The sequence below is a fragment of the Ranitomeya imitator genome, chromosome 2, assembly GCF_032444005.1.
Source record: "Ranitomeya imitator isolate aRanImi1 chromosome 2, aRanImi1.pri, whole genome shotgun sequence".
NCBI lineage: Eukaryota > Metazoa > Chordata > Amphibia > Anura > Dendrobatidae > Ranitomeya > Ranitomeya imitator.
This window is the reverse complement of record NC_091283.1, coordinates 169,144,288-169,169,733: the sequence shown is the minus strand read 5'-3', so window position 1 is coordinate 169,169,733 and position 25,446 is coordinate 169,144,288. Positions and strand designations below refer to the sequence as shown.

Sequence of the window (25,446 nt, the reverse complement as noted above, 5' to 3'; positions counted from 1 at the left end):
AAGCTAGTTTTCAACACAAAATACCAAAATTGCATGTTGCTTGTGCTCCTGTAAACGGCCTGCGTGGCCAAAATGTGCTCCCATGGCTGCAGTCTCTCCGGACTTGTCTCCTATCGAGCACTTTTGGGATGGCATTGGTTGATGATTACTCAGGAGCTGCCAGCAGCGGATCTTGATGATTTGCCCAAGTGCATTCAGTAACAGAACCTTCTTCAAATGACCATTAATAACCTCCGTGATAGCAGCCGAGGCCAGAAGTGCCGGGATTTTTGTATTTGGCTCATACTCCAGACTGACTGAATTGAGAGGTTTTACAAAAGTTGTCCTCATTTTTTCATTATTTGCTGTTACAATTTCAATGTTGAGGAGTATAGATATAAATGTAATCTAATTTTTTTTTTCAATTAAAGCAATTACAAAAAAAATTGTAGCATGTATTGTAAGACGCAAAGTGATATTATTATAGTCGAATGGAAGAGTGTGTGACATAATATTTGACAATGCGCCACAAAATTTTGGCTCACACTGGAAGTGCAAGAAACAAATGGTGGTATGAAGTTAAACAAAGGTCTGCAGAGATGCTTCATCTTCCAACATTAACCTCACTGAGTAAACCATAGAGAGGGACACAAAGCACCCTCCAAGCTGGGGGCTTCGGACTACGTTCACACATGACATACACATAGTGGACTTTCCAGGAAAAGCTTAATTTCCCCTATTTTTGAAGATAAGACCAAAGTGAGAAGTTCACACTGACTATGATGGAGGAGGAAGAGGACAACTTGAGTGGCCCCCAAACATTAGGTCTATGGGAATATCAGGGGCGCTGATACTGATCTGAATTTGCATAGATTAACACCGTCTATACTACATACACATTCACTGTTTTGTCCCTGGGCAGTTGGTAGTACTCTTGTTGTTGCAGTACAATCGCGCACATATTTAGTGTATTATATGGAAGGACATCTTTGCTGATTCACAAGCAAGAATCAGGTCACACTTCGCAGACTATGGACCGTCTACTTTTGAACAGAGCGAAACTTCATTTCTGTAAACTTTAGGGAGTATTTTAAGCCTCTGAATGCAAACCAAATGACTCCCCCTATTTTTGTGTGTTCGCCCCTCAAATATTGCCCATTCAGGTGGCTGTCAAGGCAGGATATAAACCACCAGGCTCCTTTGTAGTGTTCAGCACAGGGTATGAATCCTTCCTTAGTCTTGTCATTGTTCTTGTCTTTGGTGGAGAAAGCGTCATCCTTGTGGATTCCTAGTGAATCGCCTAGAAGAAAATCAAGGAAGAAGACAACACAAATAAATGACTACTCCACAATATTAAATGGTCCTACCTTCCACAAAATATATATGTGATGCTTGCTCCAGGGCCAAGTTGGGTATCACTATAAGGCCGGGATCACACATACGCGAGATACGGCCAAGTCTCGCAGGTGAAAACCCAGCTCTGGCGCCGGCACTCCGGAGTGGAGCGTGCAGCTCCATGTATTGCTGTGCGGCTGCACGCTCCACTCAGGAGTGCCGGCGCCAGAGCTGGGTTTTCACCTGCGAGACTCGGCCGTATCTTGCATTTGTGTGATCCCGGCCTAAGTGACAGTCACGTATCTCCAGTGTTGGGCTCTGTGTCCCTATAAGTGACAGTCACGTATCTCCAGTGATGGGCTCTCTGTGTCCCTATAAGTGACAGTCACGTATCTCCAGTGATGGGCTCTGTGTCCCTATAAGTGACAGTCACGTATCTCCAGTGTTGGGCTCTGTGTCCCAATAAGTGACAATCACGTATCTCCAGTGTTGGGCTCTGCGTCCCTATAAGTGACAGTCACGTATCTCCAGTGTTGGGCTCTGCGTCCCTATAAGTGACAGTCACGTATCTCCAGTGTTGGGCTCTGTGTCCCTATAAGTGACAGTCACGCATCTCCAGTGTTGGGCTCTGTGTCCCTATAAGTGACAGTCACGTATCTCCAGTGTTGGGCTCTGTGTCCCTATAAGTGACAGTCACGTATCTCCAGTGTTGGGCTCTGTGTCCCTATAAGTGACAGTCACGTATCTCCAGTGATGGGCTCTGTGTCCCTATAAGTGACAGTCACGTATCTCCAGTGTTGGGCTCTGTGTCCCTATAAGTGACTCATGTATCTCCAGTGTTGTGGTCAGTGTCCCTATAAGTGACAGTCACGTATCTCCAGTGATGGGCTCTGTGTACCTATAAGTGACAGTCACGTATCTCCAGTGTTGGGCTCTGTGTCCCTATAAGTGACAGTAACGTATCTCCAGTGATGGGCTCTGTGTCCCTATAAGTGACAGTCACGTATCTCCAGTGTTGGGCTCTGTGTCCCTATAAGTGACAGTAACGTATCTCCAGTGATGGGCTCTGTGTCCCTATAAGTGACAGTCACGTATCTCCAGTGATGGGCTGTGTGTCCCTATAAGTGACAGTCACGTATCTCCAGTGATGGGCTCTGTGTCCCTATAAGTGACAGTCACGTATCTCCAGTGTTGGGCTCAGTGTCCCTATAAGTGACAGTCACGTATCTCTAGTGATGGGCTCTGTGTACCTATAAGTAACAGTCACGTATCTCCAGTGTTGGGCTCTGTGTCCCTATAAGTGACAGTCACGTATCTCCAGTGATGGGCTCTGTGTCCCTATAAGTGACAGTCACGTATCTCCAGTGTTGGGCTCTGTGTCCCTATAAGTGACTGTCACGTATCTCCAGTGTTGTGGTCAGTGTCCCTATAAGTGACAGTCACGTATCTCCAGTGATGGGCTCTGTGTACCTATAAGTGACAGTCACGTATCTCCAGTGTTGGGCTCTGTGTCCCTATAAGTGACAGTCACGTATCTCCAGTGATGGGCTCTGTGTCCCTATAAGTGACAGTCACGTATCTCCAGTGATGGGCTCTGTGTCCCTATAAGTGACAGTCACGTATCTCCAGTGTTGGGCTCTGTGTCCCTATAAGTGACAGTCACGCATCTCCAGTGTTGGGCTCTGTGTCCCTATAAGTGACAGTCACGTATCTCCAGTGTTGGGCTCTGTGTCCCTATAAGTGACAGTCACGTATCTCCAGTGTTGGGCTCTGTGTCCCTATAAGTGACAGTCACGTATCTCCAGTGATGGGCTCTGTGTCCCTATAAGTGACAGTCACGTATCTCCAGTGTTGGGCTCTGTGTCCCTATAAGTGACTCATGTATCTCCAGTGTTGTGGTCAGTGTCCCTATAAGTGACAGTCACGTATCTCCAGTGATGGGCTCTGTGTACCTATAAGTGACAGTCACGTATCTCCAGTGTTGGGCTCTGTGTCCCTATAAGTGACAGTAACGTATCTCCAGTGATGGGCTCTGTGTCCCTATAAGTGACAGTCACGTATCTCCAGTGTTGGGCTCTGTGTCCCTATAAGTGACAGTAACGTATCTCCAGTGATGGGCTCTGTGTCCCTATAAGTGACAGTCACGTATCTCCAGTGATGGGCTGTGTGTCCCTATAAGTGACAGTCACGTATCTCCAGTGATGGGCTCTGTGTCCCTATAAGTGACAGTCACGTATCTCCAGTGTTGGGCTCAGTGTCCCTATAAGTGACAGTCACGTATCTCTAGTGATGGGCTCTGTGTACCTATAAGTGACAGTCACGTATCTCCAGTGTTGGGCTCTGTGTCCCTATAAGTGACAGTCACGTATCTCCAGTGATGGGCTCTGTGTCCCTATAAGTGACAGTCACGTATCTCCAGTGTTGGGCTCTGTGTCCCTATAAGTGACTGTCACGTATCTCCAGTGTTGTGGTCAGTGTCCCTATAAGTGACAGTCACGTATCTCCAGTGATGGGCTCTGTGTACTTATAAGTGACAGTCACGTATCTCCAGTGTTGGGCTCTGTGTCCCTATAAGTGACAGTAACGTATCTCCAGTGATGGGCTCTGTGTCCCTATAAGTGACAGTCACGTATCTCCAGTGTTGGGCTCTGCGTCCCTATAAGTAACAGTCACGTATCTCCAGTGTTGGGCTCTGTGTCCCTATAAGTGACAGTCACGTATCTCCAGTGTTGTGGTCAGTGTCCCTATAAGTGACAGTCACGTATCTCCAGTGATGGGCTCTGTGTCCCTATAAGTGACAGTCACGTATCTCCAGTGATGGGCTCTGTGTCCCTATAAGTGACAGTCACGTATCTCCAGTGATGGGCTCTGTGTCCCTATAAGTGACAGTCACGTATCTCCAGTGATGGGCTCTGTGTCCCTATAAGTGACAGTCACGTATCTCCAGTGATGGGCTCTGTGTCCCTATAAGTGACAGTCACGTATCTCCAGTGATGGGCTCTGTGTCCCTATAAGTGACAGTCACATATCTCCAGTGATGGGCTCTGTGTCCCTATAAGTGACAGTCACGTATCTCCAGTGATGGGCTCTGTGTCTCTCGATATCTGACTTGTCGACGTTTGTAGCTTTGGGGCGATTCGAGAAAAATGACTGATATAATCTAATAATGAGCATTCTCTGAGCTTCACATGTGTGATCTTTGACACAGCATTTCCTCTGTGTAAGAGATTCCGGCATCTTTCATATACTTTGGGGGATAATGAAAAATTACTAAAGACTGAACAATATGGAAAAGTGGATCTTTCTCCTAGTGAACCTTCCTGAAATGTTGGGGAATCGATAACATATAATCACTATATATCACTTTACGGCTTATCATCCTTAACATCTAGCTCCATTTTGGATACAACAGACACACAAGGGCTCATAATTTGCTATCACTTTTTTGCATTATGGGTATGGTTACGGTGGAGGACACAAAAGATGTTAAATTCCAGAGCATCTGCTTCTCTTACCTGCGGTACCAGCAATGAATTTACCAAGCTTCAACCTGTAGAAGTCTCCTTCTCCATTAATACTGAAATCTGAGTATGTGGCGTAAGTTCGATTATTGTCAAAATCCTCTAAATCCACCCGGAGCTGAAAGTTACCTATAGGAGCAAATATCAGTCAGTGATTTGGGTACTCCACGGACAACATTTCAATGGATTTCTAAAATGAAATTATTATGGCCGGCACTGCTCAGCTCTGTGCCCACGTGACTTCAATCTAAAGATCGGCCTATCTGAGATAACCCGGTCAGTAGGGTTGTGCTGACGGACAATTTCTTTGAAATCCTGCAGTCATCAGCCATTGTTTCTTCAATAATGGTCAGAAGTCTCTGGTGCTCGAATTTAATCTGGATTGGCCACAGAGAATGGGAAACCCGGAATGACAGCAATATACCCTTACTATTTCCTATGTCAGGGGGCATTAGAGACCACTATGGTCATCACTGGCGACATTTACTAACACTATGACTGCTATAATCGCTGCAAACTACAATGACGGCGGCAGTGATACCATCACCAGGACATGATCTCTACCTCCAGATGTAAGACGGTGAATATTCTCGTTGCCCAACCAGAACTCGGTGAGTTGATTACCAAATCCTCTTTTGTAAGTTTCCCAATCCTGGTAGAAATCTATCGAACCGTCAACTCGTCTCTGAAACACCTGGAAGGAAACGTTGATTTATTCATCTCCTCGTCCCCAAAATGCAATTTCCTCATATTTTCTCACTTCTCAAACTAGAACTGGACAGAGCAGAGCGGTCCCGGGAAAACCAAAGTGTAGATCGTCATTTATGACTGTCATTAGTATATGTATGAATCGGAAATGTCTATGGGGCATCAAGAAAGAAATTACATAAAATGGCAAAAGGAAAAGATTCAAGATGGTAAACTTGGAATATCCCATTTTACCATGCTTGTCTACTGAATAAAAGCCTTTTGTGGGATTTAAAAGGAATCTGTTTATTCTGAGAGCAGCATGACGTAAGGGCCGAGACCCCAATTCCAACGATGTGTTACTTACTGGGCTGCTTGCTGTTGTTGCAATAAAAATCACTGTTTTATCAGTAGGATATTATTACAAGAGGACTAATTGTCTTGTGCCATGTAGTTCTCCTTCTCTGTGTATCACCTCCCACACCAATAATTAACAATCCTTCTGTCAATGTACCCTGTACTCAGAAAGCTGCAGGGTTATACAGGGCTCAGCATTCAGAGCACTGCTAGATCTGCAGCAAAGAAAACAGTGATTTTATGAAAACTATACCAAGCAGCCCAGTAAGTGTCACATCGCTAGAATAAGGGTCTCTGTCCCTTCATCATACTGCTCTCAGATAACAAAGCAGAGCCAGAACCAACATCAATACATGTCAACAGTGCCAGAACTACTATCAGTAATTGAATGCGGCGCCAGACCCACTGTCAGTACATGAATAAATCACCAAGCTTAGTACAGCGATCAATTACAATGTCAGGTCAGCCCCATATACAATTGTATTGTATGACCTACAACTAGATTTCATGCCCAAAGCTCTTCATCAGCACTTTCCGACACAATACCCTGCCTGATAAATAAAAAATATCTCCTATGCTGCACCCCTGAATAAACAATTGATCTACTCCGTAACATCCCCCCCACCTTGCCCCTCTACAAAATATTCCTCCTACACTGCCCCTATGCAAAATATCCCCCCGCACACATATGTTGCCCCTCTACAAAATATCCCACCCACACACACAAACACTGCCCCTCTACAAAATATCCCACCCACACACACAAACACTGCCCCTCTACAAAATATCCCACACACACAAACACTGCCCCTCTGCAAAATATCCCACCCACACACACAAACACTGCCCCTCTTCAAAATATCCCTCCCCCACACACCACACCTCTGCAAAATATCCCCTCTCACACACATACACTGCCTCTCTACAAAATATCTGCCCCTCTACAAAATATCTCCCCCACACACTACCCCTCTGCAAAATATTCACCCACACAGTGCCCATCTAAATAAAGCAGCCCCCATCCCCCCACACTGCCTCTAGTAAAACTGTGCACCCCGTCCTTTCACAATTGTCCTTTACCCCTTCCACAATGAGAAATGTAAAATCTTTGTATCCTCCCTGAATGTTTACCCCTGCCTGCATGGTCTCTGCTCCTCTGCGCTGCTGTGCTCTTCCTCAGTCTTTGCGCCACAGTGTTCAAATGTATTCGTGTCTGAAACACTCGAATAAATTTGAATATAGAAAGAAGAAGCTGGCACATCCCGGACAGCTCTGCAAACCCCTCGGCAGGCCGCGTCCAGCCTGTGGGGTTCAGTCAGTGGACGACACAACACACACTCAATGGGATGGAAATGGGGAGAGGAAGGCCCTACCGATAGGGAAGGAGGGATAGGACACCTCCTGAGCTCCAACCTGGGCCTGTTCCTGCACTCCCCTAACACCCTAAGCGGGTCCTTCCCCCTGCCGCCATCACGAACCCCGTCCCTCGCTATCTTGTCGCACTGCCCTGGCTAGTGCACTGGCCGGCAAGAGTGCTAGCTTCACCATTGTGGGTGGTACAACACAGGGGATGGTGAAAGGCGTGAGAAAGACAAAGTAAAAACACAAACTTAGCTTCCAGACTGTGCTGCTAAGCTCTACACGACAGAGGACACGGAAACAGGACCCCAAACACCAGAAGTAGCTGATACAGCACTGACACCAGAGAGCTGCAACTACAAGGCTGGTCTCCACAGACTAACTCTATCACCAACAGTCAGCTGATGCATCAGGTGACTATTTAAAGGTGGGAGTGGTCACCACCCACATCAGCTGACCTAGCAACTCGGCAGCTGCAGTAAGCTGCCAGCAAGGAAAGCTGACATTAACCCCTGCTGGCCTGAAAGGAAAAAAGCTACATTTAAATTATAGTGGAACCAGAGCTGCCACGAATCCAAAAATGGATCGTGACAGTGCCCCCCTTTCAACGAGGGGCCTGTGGACCCTTACCACCGGACTTCACCAGAAACTACATACGATGAGGACGCCTCGATCTACTAGGATTCACTTCCGCAGTCACCTGATCCTCAGAATTACGGCAAACGCAGCCCAATGGAGATGACAATAACGTAGGCTTCGAGGGCGCAAGAAATCTCCAGAGCACCGACCTGTGGAATACTTTATGTAGCTGCATTACTCCAGTTGGAAAGTTTCTGGGCTGAGAATGGCCATCACCCGATACAGCACGATCACCCTAGAACGCCAGGTCACAGATGCGTACTTCCACCTGATGTTTTTGGTGGACACCCACACGTACTCATTCACACACAGGTCCGGACCTGAACATTTATTTCTACACAAATGCGTTTGCCAAAGGATGGTGAACTCTTTGAGGAACCGACAACAGAGGCGTACCACATTGTCACCAAACTCATACCTTAACTACATACAGAGGGAACCACCACCCTTCCCTGATCCCTCCTACTGAGAGGACAACGAGACTTAGGGTTTATTTGTGGTGAGGGTTGAATCCTGCCCCTACTCTCTGGTAGCACCTTAGCTGCCTCCACCAGAAAAGAAGGGGTAGGTTTGAGAAGGAGGGTTGCGATCGTAGCTCCCAGGCAGCAGTCCTTACAAGACTGGTCCCAACTGACTACTTCCCTGGACCTCCAATTTATGACCGACTTGTGTCTCTTCAGCCAGGGAAGGCCTAGGACGATGGAAGTTGGCATACCCTTCAAGATGTAGCATGACAGGGACTCCTCATGAAGAGTCGCTATACGCAAGTGAATATTGCCCACAACTTGGGTCACACTCTCCTGGCTGAGAGGAACAGTCAATTGCCCGAACGGTAATGGGTCTCGCCAGCATCCTACAGATCAGACCATGGGCCTGAACAAAGTGAGAATCCACCAGATTGACACCAGCTCCACTATCCACAAGCACTGGTATAGTCTCAGTTACCCCACAACCACCACTTCAGCCAGAAAGATACACTGAGACAAAAAGATGGAGGAAATGTACACACCCTGATCATCTCCCTCCATACGACCTGGGGAACACGGCTTTTGTGATGGAGAACCTACTTTGGGGCGAGCTGGGCAAACATTGATCAGTCTGATCACAGTAGAGACATGCCCCCATGCCACACCGAACCACAGGCAAACTAGTTTGAGAGGAGACTGCACCAGTGTGTTCTCCACCCTACAAAGAACAACAGGGGGAAGATTCAGTGTATATCTCTCCCTGAGGCGTCTATGCACCCGTATAGCAAGGGCCATGGCGGCCTTGAATGACCCAGGAGTAGCATACTGCACCAGAGTATCCTGAAGCCTAGCTGACAGACCCTGACAGAAATGGCTCCTAAGAGCAAGGTCATTACACTGCGTGTCAGTGGCTCATCCTCAAAACTCTGAGCAGTACTCCTTAGCCGGCCGGCCCCCCAGCTTGATCCTACGTAGTCAAGACTCAGCCAGGGAGAAGCCATCAGGATCCCCATACACCAGTGATAATACCTCAAAAAAACTTGACCATCGACTGCAAAGATGGTGAATTGGTTGGCAGGGAGAAGGTCCAGGATTGGGGATCACCCTTGAGAAGGGAGACAATAAACCCCACACGCTGTTCCTCACTCCCTGAAGAATGAGGGTGAAGCCTGAAATATAATTTACAGGCTTTTTTAAATACAATAAACTTATCTCTCCCTCCAGAAAACCAGTCAGGGAGAAATATCTTGGGTTCCAGTTGAGCCTGGACATGAGCCGAGACCAAGAACCCGACACTTGCTGAAACTGTTGAACCACCTGACAGCGCAGCTCCTTAACTTCATTCATGAGGGTCTGGATCAGGTGAGCAAAAGCCTGTGCTTGAGCCATAGGTTCACCAGAAAAAATATGGGTTGATGATAATGTCACAGTCCCACTGGGGGTTGGTCAGCGGATGGCACAGCACACACTCAATGGGATGCAAATGGGGAAAGGGAGGCCCTACCGATAGGGAATGAGGGATGGGACACCTCCTGAGCTCCATCCTGAGCCTGTCCCTACATTCCCCTAATCACTAAGGCAAGGGTGCTAACCTCACCACTGTGGATGGTGAAACACAGGGGGTGGTGACAAGCATGAGACAAACAAGGTAAACACACAACACTTAGCTTCCAGACTACGCTGCCAAGTTCCACACCGTAAAGGACACGGAAACAGGACCACGAACACCAGAAGTAGCTGATACAGCGCTGACACCAGAGAGCTGCAACTGCAAGGCTGGTCTCCATAGGATAACTCTATTACCAAGAGTCAGCTGATGCACCAGGTGACCATTTAAAGGATGGTGGGAGTGGTCACCATCCACATCAGCTGACCTAGCAAACCAGCAGCTGCAGCACGCTGCCAGCAAGGAAAACTAACATTATCCCCTGCTGGCCTGAAAGGAAAAAAGCTACATTTAAATGATAGTGGAACTAGAGCTGCCACAAATCCAAAAATGGATCATGACAATTTCTATCCTCCTTCAGATTATTTTTGGTACCATGCCTCCTTGTAATAGCCTGACATCAAAACTTTATTCTCTATCCTGTCCCATTCTTTCTTATCTTGCAGATCTTTCAATGTTTTTTTATTAGATCTTTCACCTTCTTCTCCATTAATCCTTTGTATCTCCCCTCTCCCTTCTCACTTTTCTTCTTCCATTCAATAATCTGATTATTTTGACATTTCTACAGCTGCTGATCTGAAAATGACCACAGAGCCACAGTATTTGACAGATAGGAATCGAGAACATGACTGACAGTGTAATACTCATCGTAAACTTACTATCCAACCTCCTCCATCCGTGACCATGTCACACAGCACCATCAAGGGCTGCATGTCATCTGGGTATATTGTGTACCAGCCGCTGAAAACAACACCTCGCTCCCTCAGCTCCTTACAGTTCTTTGCACCTATAAAATAGATGGACACATTTACGTTTTTTATTTTTATGTTGTCTCAAAATATTAAGGAGAATATCAAATGGACAAGCATCAGTAATGCAACTGCACCAGCAGAATAGTGAGTGCAGCTCTGGAGTATAATACAGGATGTAACTCAGGATCAGTAATGTAGTGTATGTACACAGTGACTGCACCAGCAGAATAGTGAGTGCAGCTCTGGGGTATAATACAGGATGTAACTCAGGATCAGTACAGGATCAGTAATGTATGTACACAGTGACTGCACCAGCAGAATAGTGAGTGCAGCTCTGCAGTATAATACAGGATGTAACTTAGGATCAGAACAGGATCAGTAATCTAATGTATGTACACAGTGACTGCACCAGCAGAATAGTGAGCGCAGCTCTGGGGTATAATACAGGATGTAACTCAGGATCAGTAATGTAATGTATGTACACAGTGACCCCACCAGCAGAATAGTGAGTGCAGCTCTGGAGTATAATACAGAATGTAACTCAGGATCAGTAATGTAAAGTATGTACACAGTGACTGCACCAGCAGAATAGTGAGTGCAGCTCTGCAGTATAATACAGGATGTAACTTAGGATCAGAACAGGATCAGTAATGTAATGTATGTACACAGTGACTGCACCAGCAGAATAGTGAGTGCAGCTCTGGAGTATAATACAGGATGTAACTTAGGATCAGAACAGGATCAGTAATGTAATGTATGTACACAGTGACTGCACCAGCAGAATAGTGAGTGCAGCTCTGGAGTATAATACAGGATGTAACTTAGGATCAGAACAGGATCAGTAATGTAATGTATGTACACAGTGACTGCACCAGCAGAATAGTGAGTGCAGCTCTGGAGTATAATACAGGATGTAACTTAGGATCAGAACAGGATCAGTAATGTATGTACACAGTGACTGCACCAGCAGAATAGTGAGCGCAGCTCTGGGGTATAATACAGGATGTAACTCAGGATCAGTAATGTAATGTATGTACACAGTGACCCCACCAGCAGAATAGTGAGTGCAGCTCTGGAGTATAATACAGAATGTAACTCAGGATCAGTAATGTAAAGTATGTACACAGTGACTGCACCAGCAGAATAGTGAGTGCAGCTCTGCAGTATAATACAGGATGTAACTTAGGATCAGAACAGGATCAGTAATGTAATGTATGTACACAGTGACTGCACCAGCAGAATAGTGAGTGCAGCTCTGGAGTATAATACAGGATGTAACTTAGGATCAGAACAGGATCAGTAATGTAATGTATGTACACAGTGACTGCACCAGCAGAATAGTGAGTGCAGCTCTGGAGTATAATACAGGATGTAACTTAGGATCAGAACAGGATCAGTAATGTAATGTATGTACACAGTGACTGCACCAGCAGAATAGTGAGTGCAGCTCTGGAGTATAATACAGGATGTAACTTAGGATCAGAACAGGATCAGTAATGTATGTACACAGTGACTGCACCAGCAGAATAGTGAGTGCAGCTCTGGAGTACAATAAAGGATGTAACTCAGGATCAGTACAGGATAAGTAATGTAATGTATGTACACAGTGACTGCACCAGCAGAATAGTGAGTGCAGCTCTGGAGTACAATAAAGGATGTAACTCAGGATCAGCACAGGATAAGTAATGTAATGTATGTACACAGTGACTGCACCAGTAGAATAGTGAGTGCAGCTCTGGAGTACAATAAAGGATGCAACTCAGGATCAGCACAGGATAAGTAATGTAATGTATGTAACATAGTAACATAGTAACATAGTTAGTAAGGCCGAAAAAAGACATTTGTCCATCCAGTTCAGCCTATATTCCATCATAATAAATCCCCAGATCTACGTCCTTCTACAGAACCTAATTGTATGATACAATATTGTTCTGCTCCAGGAAGACATCCAGGCCTCTCTTGAACCCCTCGACTGAGTTCGCCATCACCACCTCCTCAGGCAAGCAATTCCAGATTCTCACTGCCCTAACAGTAAAGAATCCTCTTCTATTTGGTGGAAAAACCTTCTCTCCTCCAGACGCAAAGAATGCCCCCTTGTGCCCGTCACCTTCCTTGGTATAAACAGATCCTCAGCGAGATATTTGTAATGTCCCCTTATATACTTATACATGGTTATTAGATCGCCCCTCAGTCGTCTTTTTTCTAGACTAAATAATCCTAATTTCGCTAATCTATCTGGGTATTGTAGTTCTCCCATCCCCTTTATTAATTTTGTTGCCCTCCTTTGTACTCTCTCTAGTTCCATTATATCCTTCCTGAGCACCGGTGACCAAAACTGGACACAGTACTCCATGTGCGGTCTAACTAGGGATTTGTACAGAGGCAGTATAATGCTCTCATCATGTGTATCCAGACCTCTTTTAATGCACCCCATGATCCTGTTTGCCTTGGCAGCTGCTGCCTGGCACTGGCTGCTCCAGGTAAGTTTATCATTAACTAGGATCCCCAAGTCCTTCTCCCTGTCAGATTTACCCAGTGGTTTCCCATTCAGTGTGTAATGGTGACATTGATTCCTTCTTCCCATGTGTATAACCTTACATTTATCATTGTTAAACCTCATCTGCCACCTTTCAGCCCAAGTTTCCAACTTATCCAGATCCATCTGTAGCAGAATACCATCTTCTCTTGTATTAACTGCTTTACATAGTTTTGTATCATCTGCAAATATCGATATTTTACTGTGTAAACCTTCTACCAGATCATTAATGAATATGTTGAAGAGAACAGGTCCCAATACTGACCCCTGCGGTACCCCACTGGTCACAGCGACCCAGTTAGAGACTATACCATTTATAACCACCCTCTGCTTTCTATCACTAAGCCAGTTACTAACCCATTTACACACATTTTCCCCCAGACCAAGCATTCTCATTTTGTGTACCAACCTCTTGTGCGGCACGGTATCAAATGCTTTGGAAAAATCGAGATATACCACGTTCAATGACTCACCGTGGTCCAGCCTATAGCTTACCTCTTCATAAAAACTGATTAGATTGGTTTGACAGGAGCGATTTCTCATAAACCCATGCTGATATGGAGTTAAACAGTTATTCTCATTGAGATAATCCAGAATAACATCCCTCAGAAACCCTTCAAATATTTTACCAACAATAGAGGTTAGACTTACTGGCCTATAATTTCCAGGTTCACTTTTAGAGCCCTTTTTGAATATTGGCACCACATTTGCTATGCGCCAATCCTGCGGAACAGACCCTGTCGCTATAGAGTCCCTAAAAATAAGAAATAATGGTTTATCTATTACATTACTTAGTTCTCTTAGTACTCGTGGGTGTATGCCATCCGGACCCGGAGATTTATCTATTTTAATCTTATTTAGCCGGTTTCGCACCTCTTCTTGGGTTAGATTGGTTACCCTTAATATAGGGTTTTCATTGTTTCTTGGGATTTCACCTAGCATTTCATTTTCCACCGTGAATACCGTGGAGAAGAAGGTGACTGCACACAGTGACTGCACCAGCAGAATAGTGAGTGCAGCTCTGGAGTATAATACAGGATGTAACTCAGTATCAGTACAGGATAAGTAATGTGAAGCTTTTATTATGACCTGCAATGGAGAGTTATTTCCAAAAAATAAAGAATAAGGCTACTTTCACATTAGCGTTGTTTTGAATATGTCGCAATGTGTCATTTAGTGGAAAAAAAGCATCCTGCAAAGTTGTCTGCAGGATGCGTTTTTTCCCCATAGGCTAACATTACCGACGCATTGCGACGCATTGACACACGTCGCAACCGTCGTGCGACGGTTGCGTCGTGTTGTGGCGGACCGCCGGCAGCAAAAAACGTTACATGTAACGTTTTTTGCTGCGCTGTGTCCGCCACTTCCAATCGCGCATGCGTGGCTGGAACTCCGCCGCCACCTCCCCGCACCTCACAATGGGGCAGTGGATGCGCTCGAAAAATGCATCCGCTGCCTCCGTTGTGCGGCGCTTTCACTGCTTGCGTCGGTGCGCCGCAACGTCGAGTGCACGATGCAAGTGTGAAAGTAGCCTAAGTCGTATCCAGATAAAGTCGTCAACTCAGACCAGAAGTTGGAAACTCATAGAAATGTATATGTCCTTTCTCCTGGTAAATTAGTTTAAGTAATAACCATCTCTTACCTTGGTATTCTGCAGCTTTTTCTCCTCTGTTTCCTAAAGAAGGATGATAAAAGTGACTGTGACAATAATTTATTGGTATCTGTGGTCAATGAACAGGAGAGATGTGATACTTCATGTATCCACCCAATAGGAGCAGAAAACAAGTAGGTGATACCCAGATCCATCTACATGCCAGCCATTCACAGTGAGTCTTAGCTGGTCGATAAATGTCATTAACAAATTGAATTTGAGCATTGTTTGTAAGACCGGCATCATTACATCTGAGTGATGGGGCTGACCTACTGAGCATGTGTGACCCCCAGGACGGGATACACAAGGTGGACGTTCTCAAAATGAACTAAACAAACACCAGGTGGCGCTATAACATAGAATTTAACACTACAGACTGTCTGGTTCTGTTGCTCAGTCCCATCATATGAATACCAGACATGGCCCCTGGACAAGTGTATGTGGTCCTGTATTGTATGTATTGTATGGCTACATGGCACAATCTTACCTTTCTCTCCGCTTAGTCCTATGTCACCTTTTCCACCTGGCGCTCCTTGGTCACCTAAATAATGAAAAATATATAAATATCTGTAGAGATGTGATATTCCCGCTTCCACCTGATAGGAGCCAAATACAAGTTCGTAATGCCTAGATAATCTACTAGCCAATAAGCCACAATGCATATTAATAGGCCATTGGTGTCTCCAGTCACTAGCATTGGGCAGTGCATCTGGTTTCTCTGGCTTCATTTACAATTACCCCTAACCCAAATTTAGATCTCTCCCGGTAGAGGAGCAGTCTCATGGCCTGGGTATATGTGGATGTGGCAGATACAGACTGGCGCCCGTTGCTGTTCTTCGAACTACAATTTAAGAACGTCCACCTTAGATGGTCAGTGCTGTTGAGAAGAAACCACTTCCAGTGCACATATTATTATTGGGAGGTCTCAGTGGCTTTACTAGCCCTTGGCATCCAGGCCACATGCCAGAAGTTAGGAGCCAAACAATTCTGAACATTTATACTGAAACAAGTTGTGGCTAAAAGAAGTTGTTGTGACGGTCTGGGATGAATGGAGAAGTAAAGGACAGAGGACGCCTACACTTCAGCCAGGAGTCACTGGATCCAAGAGTGCAGTAATCACTCATATGGTCTGAAGATTCCTGTGTAGAACTGGTATCTGCACAATGAAATGGAGGAAAGGCGATAGAGTGATCGCGCTGCTGCAGGAGAGGAAGAATTACGTTTTTTTTACGTATTTCAGGCTGGGAATTAGCTTTTTTTCCAATACAAACTTCTGCTGTTATGAGTCGCCCGCCAGGGCCGTGAGGTGCTCGGTACCGGGTCCGGTACTTAAAGGAGGATGTCATGGTGGCGGTGACCCGGTCCGTGGTCCTGGGTGCCCAAGTAAAAGGGAAAGGTCTTTTAAGAGAGTTGTAATAAAGTTTGTGTTCGTGACGCCACCTATGGTATTCGGACAGTAGGAACCGACGCTGCTTAAAGGGGTCCTCTGGGGTGATGTCATCGCAGCTAGGATGGTATCACTTCCCACAGGTGAAGCAGGTCCCCAGGGCTCCCGGTGTGCAGGTGAAGATGGTGAATGGTGCAGTAAAGAACGAGGACACTGGTTTGCAGTTTCTTTACCTGGTTTACTGGAGACTTCAGGTATCCACAGTCCAGGGCACCAGATCACAGGCACAGGCAGGGTCCGGCCGGCTTGGAAACGAGTTCAGAGTCCCCTTTACCAGGTGGAGCTGAAAGCCTTCCTCATAGCGTGGTGGTGTTGTAGTCACTTACTGCCTATGACTTCTAGCAAGGTCCTCACAGTTCCTCTCTGTCCTCCATAAAGGTGGGACACAAACCCATATGACAGGTGGCTCGAGCCTTTTTATAGGGTCTCTATCACGACCCGGGCTCTATGCGACACTGTGCCTCCTGGATATTAGGGCGGACAGGTAATACATAGTCTAGTTGTCCTGCTGGTTTCTGCTGTGCCTCCTAGAGTCTGACACAACCTCTCGGTCTTCCGGCTACCAGTATCTGCGCTCTACCAGGGAGGTAGCCCAGTCACAGCTATCCTTCCCAGATGTCACTCTCCTGTGCTTTGTTCTCCTGCACACTCTCTACAATTTATTCTTTCCTTCTTTATTCTCTTTCTCCAGGAGCTGAAGCAACTCTGGCTGCACAGTCCCTTCAGTTCTTCTGACACTCACTGTCTGACTGCTCTCTTCTCTGTCCTCCTGACAGACTACTCACTGACTTCCCCTCCAGCCAGAATATATATCAAGAGCAGCTCCCCTGAAAAACGGGTTCAGAGCTCCCCCTTCTGGCCTGTAGTGTGAACATGTTGCATGTTTGTGTTTACCTGTTAGAAGAGATCTTCCCTTGCTTCCAAGCGTGACATCAGTATCCCCGTGAGGAAAGCAATGCCACTGTAACAACCAGGACCCTGGGGTGTTACAGTTACATGCAGTTTATCTATGAATAATTGCTCCTTATGAGCGATAAAACTACTTCTTAACTACACCTGAGTCTGGATTCTTCCTCTACTTCCACAGTGCGGTAACTCTATCACCTTTCCTCCATTTCATTGTGCATTTTGTGTAGAAGAAGAGGATCTTCTGTCTGCTGGCGGACTGCAATGACTGACTCAATTAAAAAGCATTTATAATTATTATTATTTATTATTATAACGCCATTTATTCCCCGGTGCTTTACATGTGAGGAGGGGTATACATAATAAAAACAAGTACAATAATCTTGAACAATACAAGTCACAACTGGTACAGGAGGAGAGAGGACCCTGCCCACAAGGGCTCACAATCTACAAGGGATGGGTGAGGATACAGTAGGTGAGGATAGAGGTGATCGCGCAGTGGTTTGTTCGATCGGTGGTTACTGCAGGTTGTAGGCTTGTCTGAAGAGGTGGGTCTTCAGGTTCTTTTTGAAGGTTTCGATGGTAGGCGAGAGTCTGATATGTTGTGGTAGAGAGTTCCAGAGTAAGGGTGATGCGCGAGAGAAATCTTGTATGCAATTGTGGGAAGAGGAGATAAGAGGGGAGTAGAGAAGGAGATCTTGTGAGGATCGGAGGTTACGTGCAGGAAAGTAATGGGAGACGAGGTCACAGATGTATGGAGGAGACAGGTTGTGGATGGCTTTGTATGGTTAGGCTTTTGCACTGGAGTCTCTAGGTAATGGGGAGCCAGTTAAGGGATTGACAGAGGGGAGAGGCCGGGGAATAGCGGGGGACAGGTGGATTAGTCGGGCAGCTGAGTTTAGAATAGATTGGAGGGGTGCGAGAGTGTTAGAGGGGAGGCCACAGAGCAGGAGGTTACAGTAGTTGAGGCAGGAGATGATGAGGGCATGGACTAGGGTTTTTGCAGATTCTTGGTTGAGGAATGTACGGATCTGTGAAATATTTTTGAGTTGAAGGCGGCAGAAGGTGGAAAGGGCTTGGATATGTGATTTGAAGGCGAGATCAGTGTCAAGGATTACCCCGACGCAGCGAGCTTGTGGGACTGGGGAAAGTGGCCAGCCGTTTACTGCAATGGATAGGTTTGGGGGGTCGCGTGAGTGAGATGGGGGAAAGACGATGAAATCTGTTTTGTCCATGTTAAGTTTTAGAAATCTAGCGGAGAAGAAGGATGAAATAGTGGACAGACATTGAGGTATTCTGGTTAGTAGGGTGGTGATATCTGGTCCAGAGATGTAGATCTGTGTGTCATCAGCATAGAGATGATACTGAAAACCGTGAGATTCTATGAGCTGTCCCAGGCCAAAGGTGTAAATGGAGAAGAGCAGGGGCCCAAGGACTGAACCTTGCGGGACTCCAACAAGATGAGGAGGTGGTGTGTGAGTGGAAGAGCTGAGTGTCTGGTCAGTTAGGTATGACGAGATCCAGGATAGGGCAAAGTCTGTGATGCCAAGGGATCATAGGGTACGCAGCAACAGGGAATGGTCCACTGTATCAAAGGCAGAGGACATGTCCAGGAGGAGGAGGATAGAGTAGTGTCGCTTGCTCTTGGCGGTTAATAGGTCATTGGTGACCTTAGTTAGGGCAGTTTCAATGGGAGTGGTGTGACCGGAAGCCTGATTGTAAGTGGTCGAAGAGGGAGCACGAAGATAGATGGGAGGACAGTTCAAGATGGATGTGTTGTTCCAGTAGTTTTAAGGCATAGATGAGAAGTAATATAGGGTGATAGCTAGATACAGAGGATGGGTCAAGAGAGGGCTTTTTGAGGATAGGTGTGACTGAGGCATGTTTAAAGCTTGAGGGGAGAACGCCAGTTGTTAGTGATAGGTTGAAGACATGGGTTAGTGTTGGGATGAAGATTGTGGCGAGGTGTTGGATGGGATCGAGTCAAGTGCACAGGTGGTGAGATGCAATCTTGAGAGTAGAGTCACAATTGCAATTGTGACAATCTATATCAGGTAAGCAACATTTCACCCCCACATCGCATACCTACTACCCTATGGCTGATAGTCTCTCCTTTACTTAGAATTGGTATCTAGCACTATACGGTCACTGAATGGCGGTACTCGTCACTCACCATGTATGCGTTCAGCATCTGGCAGTAATATTTCAATCATATAATGTTATTATTAGTCTTTTTGGTCTTTGTACACTGGTCTTTCTAAGTAGTTAATATAGAGATAATATTTGCTAGGAGTAACCAAAGAAAGGTGTAGCCGGTACATACTGTATATTCAAAAGGAGACAAAAAAGCACCATCTAAAAGATAAACTTTATTAAATATATTGAAATTCAATAATTACCACCAACATAGAGTGGGCCACCCAGAGGGTCAAAATCACCATCATCTGGTGTCTCCTACAGAAAAGGTAGATCCATCGGAGACTTATTAGTACATAGCATGTATATTCTTCCTAGACCAGCCAAAACCTGGTTGGTTCATAGAAGTGTGGGTACATTTAGGTGTGGCAACTGCACCTACTGTCATTTTCCGAGCTGCTGATACTTTTCAAAGTTGAACAACTGGAAGAGTATATCAACGTATGCACTCTGCCAATTGTAAAACCAAAGGGGTGGTATACCTGATTAATGAGGTAGCCCATGGGGTGGTATACCTGATTAATGAGGTAGCCCAAGGGGTGGTATACCTGATTAATGAGGTAGCCCAAGGGGTGGTCTACCTGAATAATGAGGTAGCCCAAGGGGTGATCTACCTGATTGATGAGGTAGCCCAAGGGTGGTCTACCTGATGGATCAGGTAGCCCAAGGGTGGTCTAGCTGAATAATGAGATAGCCCAAGGGGTGATCTACCTGATTGATGAGGTAACCCAAGGGATGATCTACCTGATTGATGAGGTAGCCCAAGGGGTGATCTACCTGATTGATGAGGTAGCCCAAGGGATGATCTACCTGATTGATGAGGTAGCCCAAGGGGTGATCTACCTGATTAGTAACATAGTAACATAGTAACATAGTTAGTAAGGCCGAAAAAAGACATTTGTCCATCCAGTTCAGCCTATATTCCATCATAATAAATCCCCAGATCTACGTCCTTCTACAGAACCTAATAATTGTATGATACAATATTGTTCTGCTCCAGGAAGACATCCAGGCCTCTCTTGAACCCCTCGACTGAGTTCGCCATCACCACCTCCTCAGGCAAGCAATTCCAGATTCTCACTGCCCTAACAGTAAAGAATCCTCTTCTATGTTGGTGGAAAAACCTTCTCTCCTCCAGACGCAAAGAATGCCCCCTTGTGCCCGTCACCTTCCTTGGTATAAACATCCTCAGCGAGATATTTGTATTGTCCCCTTATATACTTATACATGGTTATTAGATCGCCCCTCAGTCGTCTTTTTTCTAGACTAAATAATCCTAATTTCGCTAATCTATCTGGGTATTGTAGTTCTCCCATCCCCTTTATTAATTTTGTTGCCCTCCTTTGTACTCTCTCTAGTTCCATTATATCCTTCCTGAGCACCGGTGCCCAAAACTGGACACAGTACTCCATGTGCGGTCTAACTAGGGATTTGTACAGAGGCAGTATAATGCTCTCATCATGTGTATCCAGACCTCTTTTAATGCACCCCATGATCCTGTTTGCCTTGGCAGCTGCTGCCTGGCACTGGCTGCTCCAGGTAAGTTTATCATTAACTAGGATCCCCAAGTCCTTCTCCCTGTCAGATTTACCCAGTGGTTTCCCATTCAGTGTGTAATGGTGATATTGATTCCTTCTTCCCATGTGTATAACCTTACATTTATCATTGTTAAACCTCATTGATGAGGTAGCCCAAGGGGTGGTCTACCTGATTGATGAGGTAGCCCAAGGGGTGGTCTACCTAATTAATGAGGTAGCCCAAGGGGTAGTCTACCTGAATAAGGAGGTATCCCATGGGGTGATCTACCTGATTGATGAGGTAACCCAAGGGGTGGTCTACCTGAATAATGAGGTAGCCCAAGGGGTGATTTACCTGATTGATGAGGTAGCCCAAGGGGTGGTCTACCTAATTAATGAGGTATCCCAAGGGGTGGTCTACCTCAATAATGAGGTATCCCATGGGGTGATCTACCTGATTGATGAGGTAGCCCATGGGGTGATCTACCTGATTGATGAGGTAGCCCAAGGGGTGGTCTACCTGAATAATGAGATAGCCCAAGGGGTGATCTACCTTATTGATAAGGTAGCCCAAGGGGTGATCTACCTGATTGATAAGGTAGCCCAAGGGGTGGTCTACCTGATTGATAAGGTAGCTCAAGAGGTGGTCTACCTAATTAATGAGGTAGCCCAAGGGGTGGTCTACCTGAATAATGAGGTATCCCATGGGGTTATCTACCTGATTGATGAGGTAGCCCATGGGGTGATCTACCTGATTGATGAGGTAGCCCATGGGGTGATCTACCTGATTGATGAGGTAGCCCAAGGGGTGGTCTACCTGAATAATGAGGTAGCCCATGGGGTGATCTACCTGATTAATGAGGTATCCCAAGGGGTGATCGACCCGATTAAGTGTTCATGCCCAATAGATAATATTGGAAAGTCGAAGAGAGAGTTTAGAAAAAGAATAGTGGACATCTGGGTGATATCAGACATGCTAGAGAGGCCTCCATTTCACGTCAGAGAAGTACATAGTGGGAATTTGAATTGTTTTAGCGTCCGTGCCATTGAGGAGATCACACCATCACACAGGAGGGCAACTGGGATTATAATTAGCAGAAAGAGGTGAAATGGATGCATTGTATGAGCATGATTGCCCCTCATGGTTTAAACGATCAACTTTACTTTGGCTGCTTCATCGATTCTAGGTGGTCCCTTGTTTTCTGTTCTGATTGACGTCATGTGGTCATTAAGACCTTTGGTTTTTACCCCTGATAAAGATACCTGCGCTATACTCATTGACCCTAACGGGTAATTAGTTTAATCTTATTTACCCATCACAATATGGTGGTATTTTCTATTTTCTTTATAGGTTACCCGAAATGCTACAGAACTACAGAAATGACACAATATATATATACTGAACGCAGTTTACAACAATTATGAATATGCCATTTCTTTATATTCTGTATATATATAGTTGTCTTTACCATATTATAGTAATGCTCTATGTTTGGTAGCTGTTGATACACGTCATCGGTGTATATGTTATCTATGTGGTTTTTCTCTCATCTCTTCCTACTCTGACTATGGGGAGTGCTCCCTCATAATTTGCTACAAGATTTGATTAATTAGTTAGCACATGACAAGATGAGGTTTGGTGTTTTTTGTGTGGTTATAACACCTCAGTATTCTTGCTCTGTGTCAGCGTGTCAGAGCAGTTCCTGCACATCATCCTTCTATGGCTTTTTAAAGATATGTATTTGGAATAAAGCTTGAAGATTTTTTATTATCAGATGTGCTTGTCCATCTCTTTGTTGCACTGGATATTTCTGGTCGGTGAGCAACATTATAATGGCCCTCTGGAAAATAAAGACAGGGGTTTCCGAAAATGTGAGTACGATGGAAATGTTCTCTTCTGTTTTTATGGCGTAAATTCCCTATTAGTATGTCTTTGGAGTCTTTTGGAACACGCCTGCATACCGATAACCTCCATGTGCGCAAACCTAATGAAACACAGTGTTGTAATGCAAGCGGCTTTAAAGGGAACTTGTCAGCAGGATTGTGCTGTGCTCAGTGACCTACAGGCAGTGTCAGGTCGTCACCGTTATACTGACTACAATGATACCTGGTGATGAAATCCGTCGTGTGGTTGTTGTTTAATCATTATTTTCAGTTTTGAGTTAATGAGGTTCTCGTGCTTTGGGGCGGGACTTTGGGTGGGGCTGTAGGCGAGTTTGTGGGTGTGGCTTCATGTGGTGCTCTAATTAGCTATTCATCTGCGTGGCTTCTGACAGGTCAATGATTATTGTATGTATTGAAAAAAACAAAAAAAGCCCTTTCTGCAGGCAGGTGGCGGCGCCTGCGCTGCAGCATGATCACGTCTATAATGTGTATTTAATTCTTCTCTTTGATATCAATAAATTCATTTAAAAAAAATCAGTTTGAAAATAGCACCGGCCGCGCCTGCACAGTAGCAGCTATTGGTGATCCGATAGCTCTTACTGCGCAGGCGCCAACGACTCCATCTAGGAGGAGGCCATTTATTTTTTCTGTAGCAAGAGAATGCCAGTGCCATTTTCAAACTGATTTTTTTTTATAATGAATTTATGTATACCATCAAAGAAAAGAATTAAATACACATTATAGATACAATCGTGCTGCAGCGCTGGCACCATTGCCAGCACCTGCTTGCAGAAGGGGATTTTTTTTCAATATATATATATATATATATATATATATATATATTCATTATGTCAAACAGGGGGCAGGTCAGTGAGGGATCAGTGACCTGTCAGAAGCCATACTGGTGAATAGCTAATCAGATCACCACGGGACATTCCCTATTATCAGATGTTCTGTTTTCACCCATTGGAGAGACCTTTTGGATTATGTCTGTTGTTGGTTACCTTACATTGCCTATATTGTGGTACATAAGGTTATTGGTGGCAGTTAATTGTCTTATAATGCTTATTATGGTACATAAGGGCCAATCTTCGTTGAGCGAGGGTGCCAGTTGCGTTATCAGAGTGCCAACCTCTGCAGTAAGGCAGGGTTCTCTTAGGGATATGATAGCAGAATGAGTTTTGTAATTATTTCCTACCCTATAAATTGTCCACTTACAACTATTTCTTAGGAGCCTACTCGGGCTGATGGTTATTTTTATTGCCATATTATTATTGAATTTTAATATATTTAATAAAGGTTATCTTTTAGATAGTGCAATTGTTTGATAATTTTGATCCTCATCAAGAGCTATTGAGCATGTGCGATCACCTGCACTAGACACATGAGGGGAATGTTCTCAGAAGGAATCAAACCAACACCAGGTGGCGCCTTAACAAGTATGTAACAGTATAGGCTGTGTCTGATATTGCAGCTCAGTCAGGCATGGGGAAGAGTGGCGCTGTGTCTAGGAGAAAGTAGCTATGTTTTCCTAAACTTACACAACCCCTGTATTAGAAGTCTACATGATGTTATCTTACCTTTCTGGCCGGGTAGTCCTCTGTCTCCTGTTTTTCCATGAGGTCCCGGGTTGCCTTATTTAATTAAAAATATATAATGTACTACTGCTATATTTTGTATTTAGTAGTTATAAACTAAAAGCCAACAGATGGCAGACACATTATACCAGAGGCGTAAAAAATATAATACAATGTAAAAACAATGGACATACCATGCAGATAAAATAGGATGAGATACTAGGATGTAGAGATGAACAAATCACCCGAAAATGTATTTCTGACAGATTTGCTCACTTCGGCAAGTAGATTAGATTTGGTCTCAATAAAACCAGCCCGAATTAAAAATTGCACCAAAAAATGTGTTCTGAAGTCTCTCCCGACCCCTAAGCATAATACACAGGGAGAAGGAGTTAAGAAATAATAAACGTTATACATTCACCTATCTTTGTGCTGTCAATGCTCCCCAGTTCTCCCATCCTGCTCTTTGAATCTGTTCTCATTTTCAGTGCTTCCTTCCAGTGCTCCTTTTCTGCTCTTCTTCCTGCGCTGCTTCCTATGTTCTACTCTTGTGCTCCCTTCCTGTTATGCTTTCCTGTGCTCCCTTACTGTTTTCACTTTTTGGCTCTCTTCCTGTGCTCCTGTCCTGTCACCCTTCTTGTGTTCCATTCTTACGCTCCATTCTTGTGCTCTGTTTCTGTGCTGTTTTTCTGTTCTCTTTTCCTGTACTCATTTACTTTGTTTTTTAATGTACTCCTTTCTTGCTCTCTTTTCTTATGCTCGCTTTCTGGCTTTCATTTCCTGTGTTCACTTCCTGTGCCTCCTTGTAGGTCTCCTTTCCTGTGTTCACTTCCTGTGCTCCAATCCTGGTCTCTTTCTCTATGTTCACTTTCTGTGCTCCCTTCCTGGTCTCCTTTCTTGTGTGCCCTTCCTGGTCTCTTTTCCTGTGTTCATTTCCTGTGCTCTCTTCCTGGTCTCCCTTACTGTGTTC

General features: G+C 45.1%; 1 protein-coding gene across 1 annotated transcript; it reads right to left on the bottom strand.

Annotated features, from left to right (window-relative positions):
- Nucleotides 1-401: 401 nt before the first annotated feature.
- LOC138666303 (ficolin-1-B-like) lies at nt 402-25,137 on the bottom strand. The gene is made up of 8 exons (XM_069754529.1): nt 25,131-25,137; nt 24,480-24,533; nt 15,437-15,490; nt 14,941-14,973; nt 10,670-10,797; nt 5,400-5,529; nt 4,830-4,964; nt 402-1,279 (listed from the first exon to the last, which is right to left on the bottom strand). Exons 1-8 carry the CDS (start codon nt 25,135-25,137, stop codon nt 1,020-1,022), a joined length of 801 nt encoding a protein of 266 aa, XP_069610630.1. The 3' UTR covers nt 402-1,019.
- Nucleotides 25,138-25,446: the final 309 nt, after the last annotated feature.

Bases quoted from the DNA above. Each gene is read 5' to 3' on its own strand.
- LOC138666303 (XM_069754529.1), bottom strand. The intron at 5,530-10,669 runs GTAAGTTTACGA...GTTTCCTTCCAG, and splicing joins CGGATGGAGGAGGTTGGATA to GTGTTTCAGAGACGAGTTGA. The intron at 1,280-4,829 runs GTAAGAGAAGCA...ATTTTCTTCTAG, and splicing joins ATTCATTGCTGGTACCGCAG to GCGATTCACTAGGAATCCAC.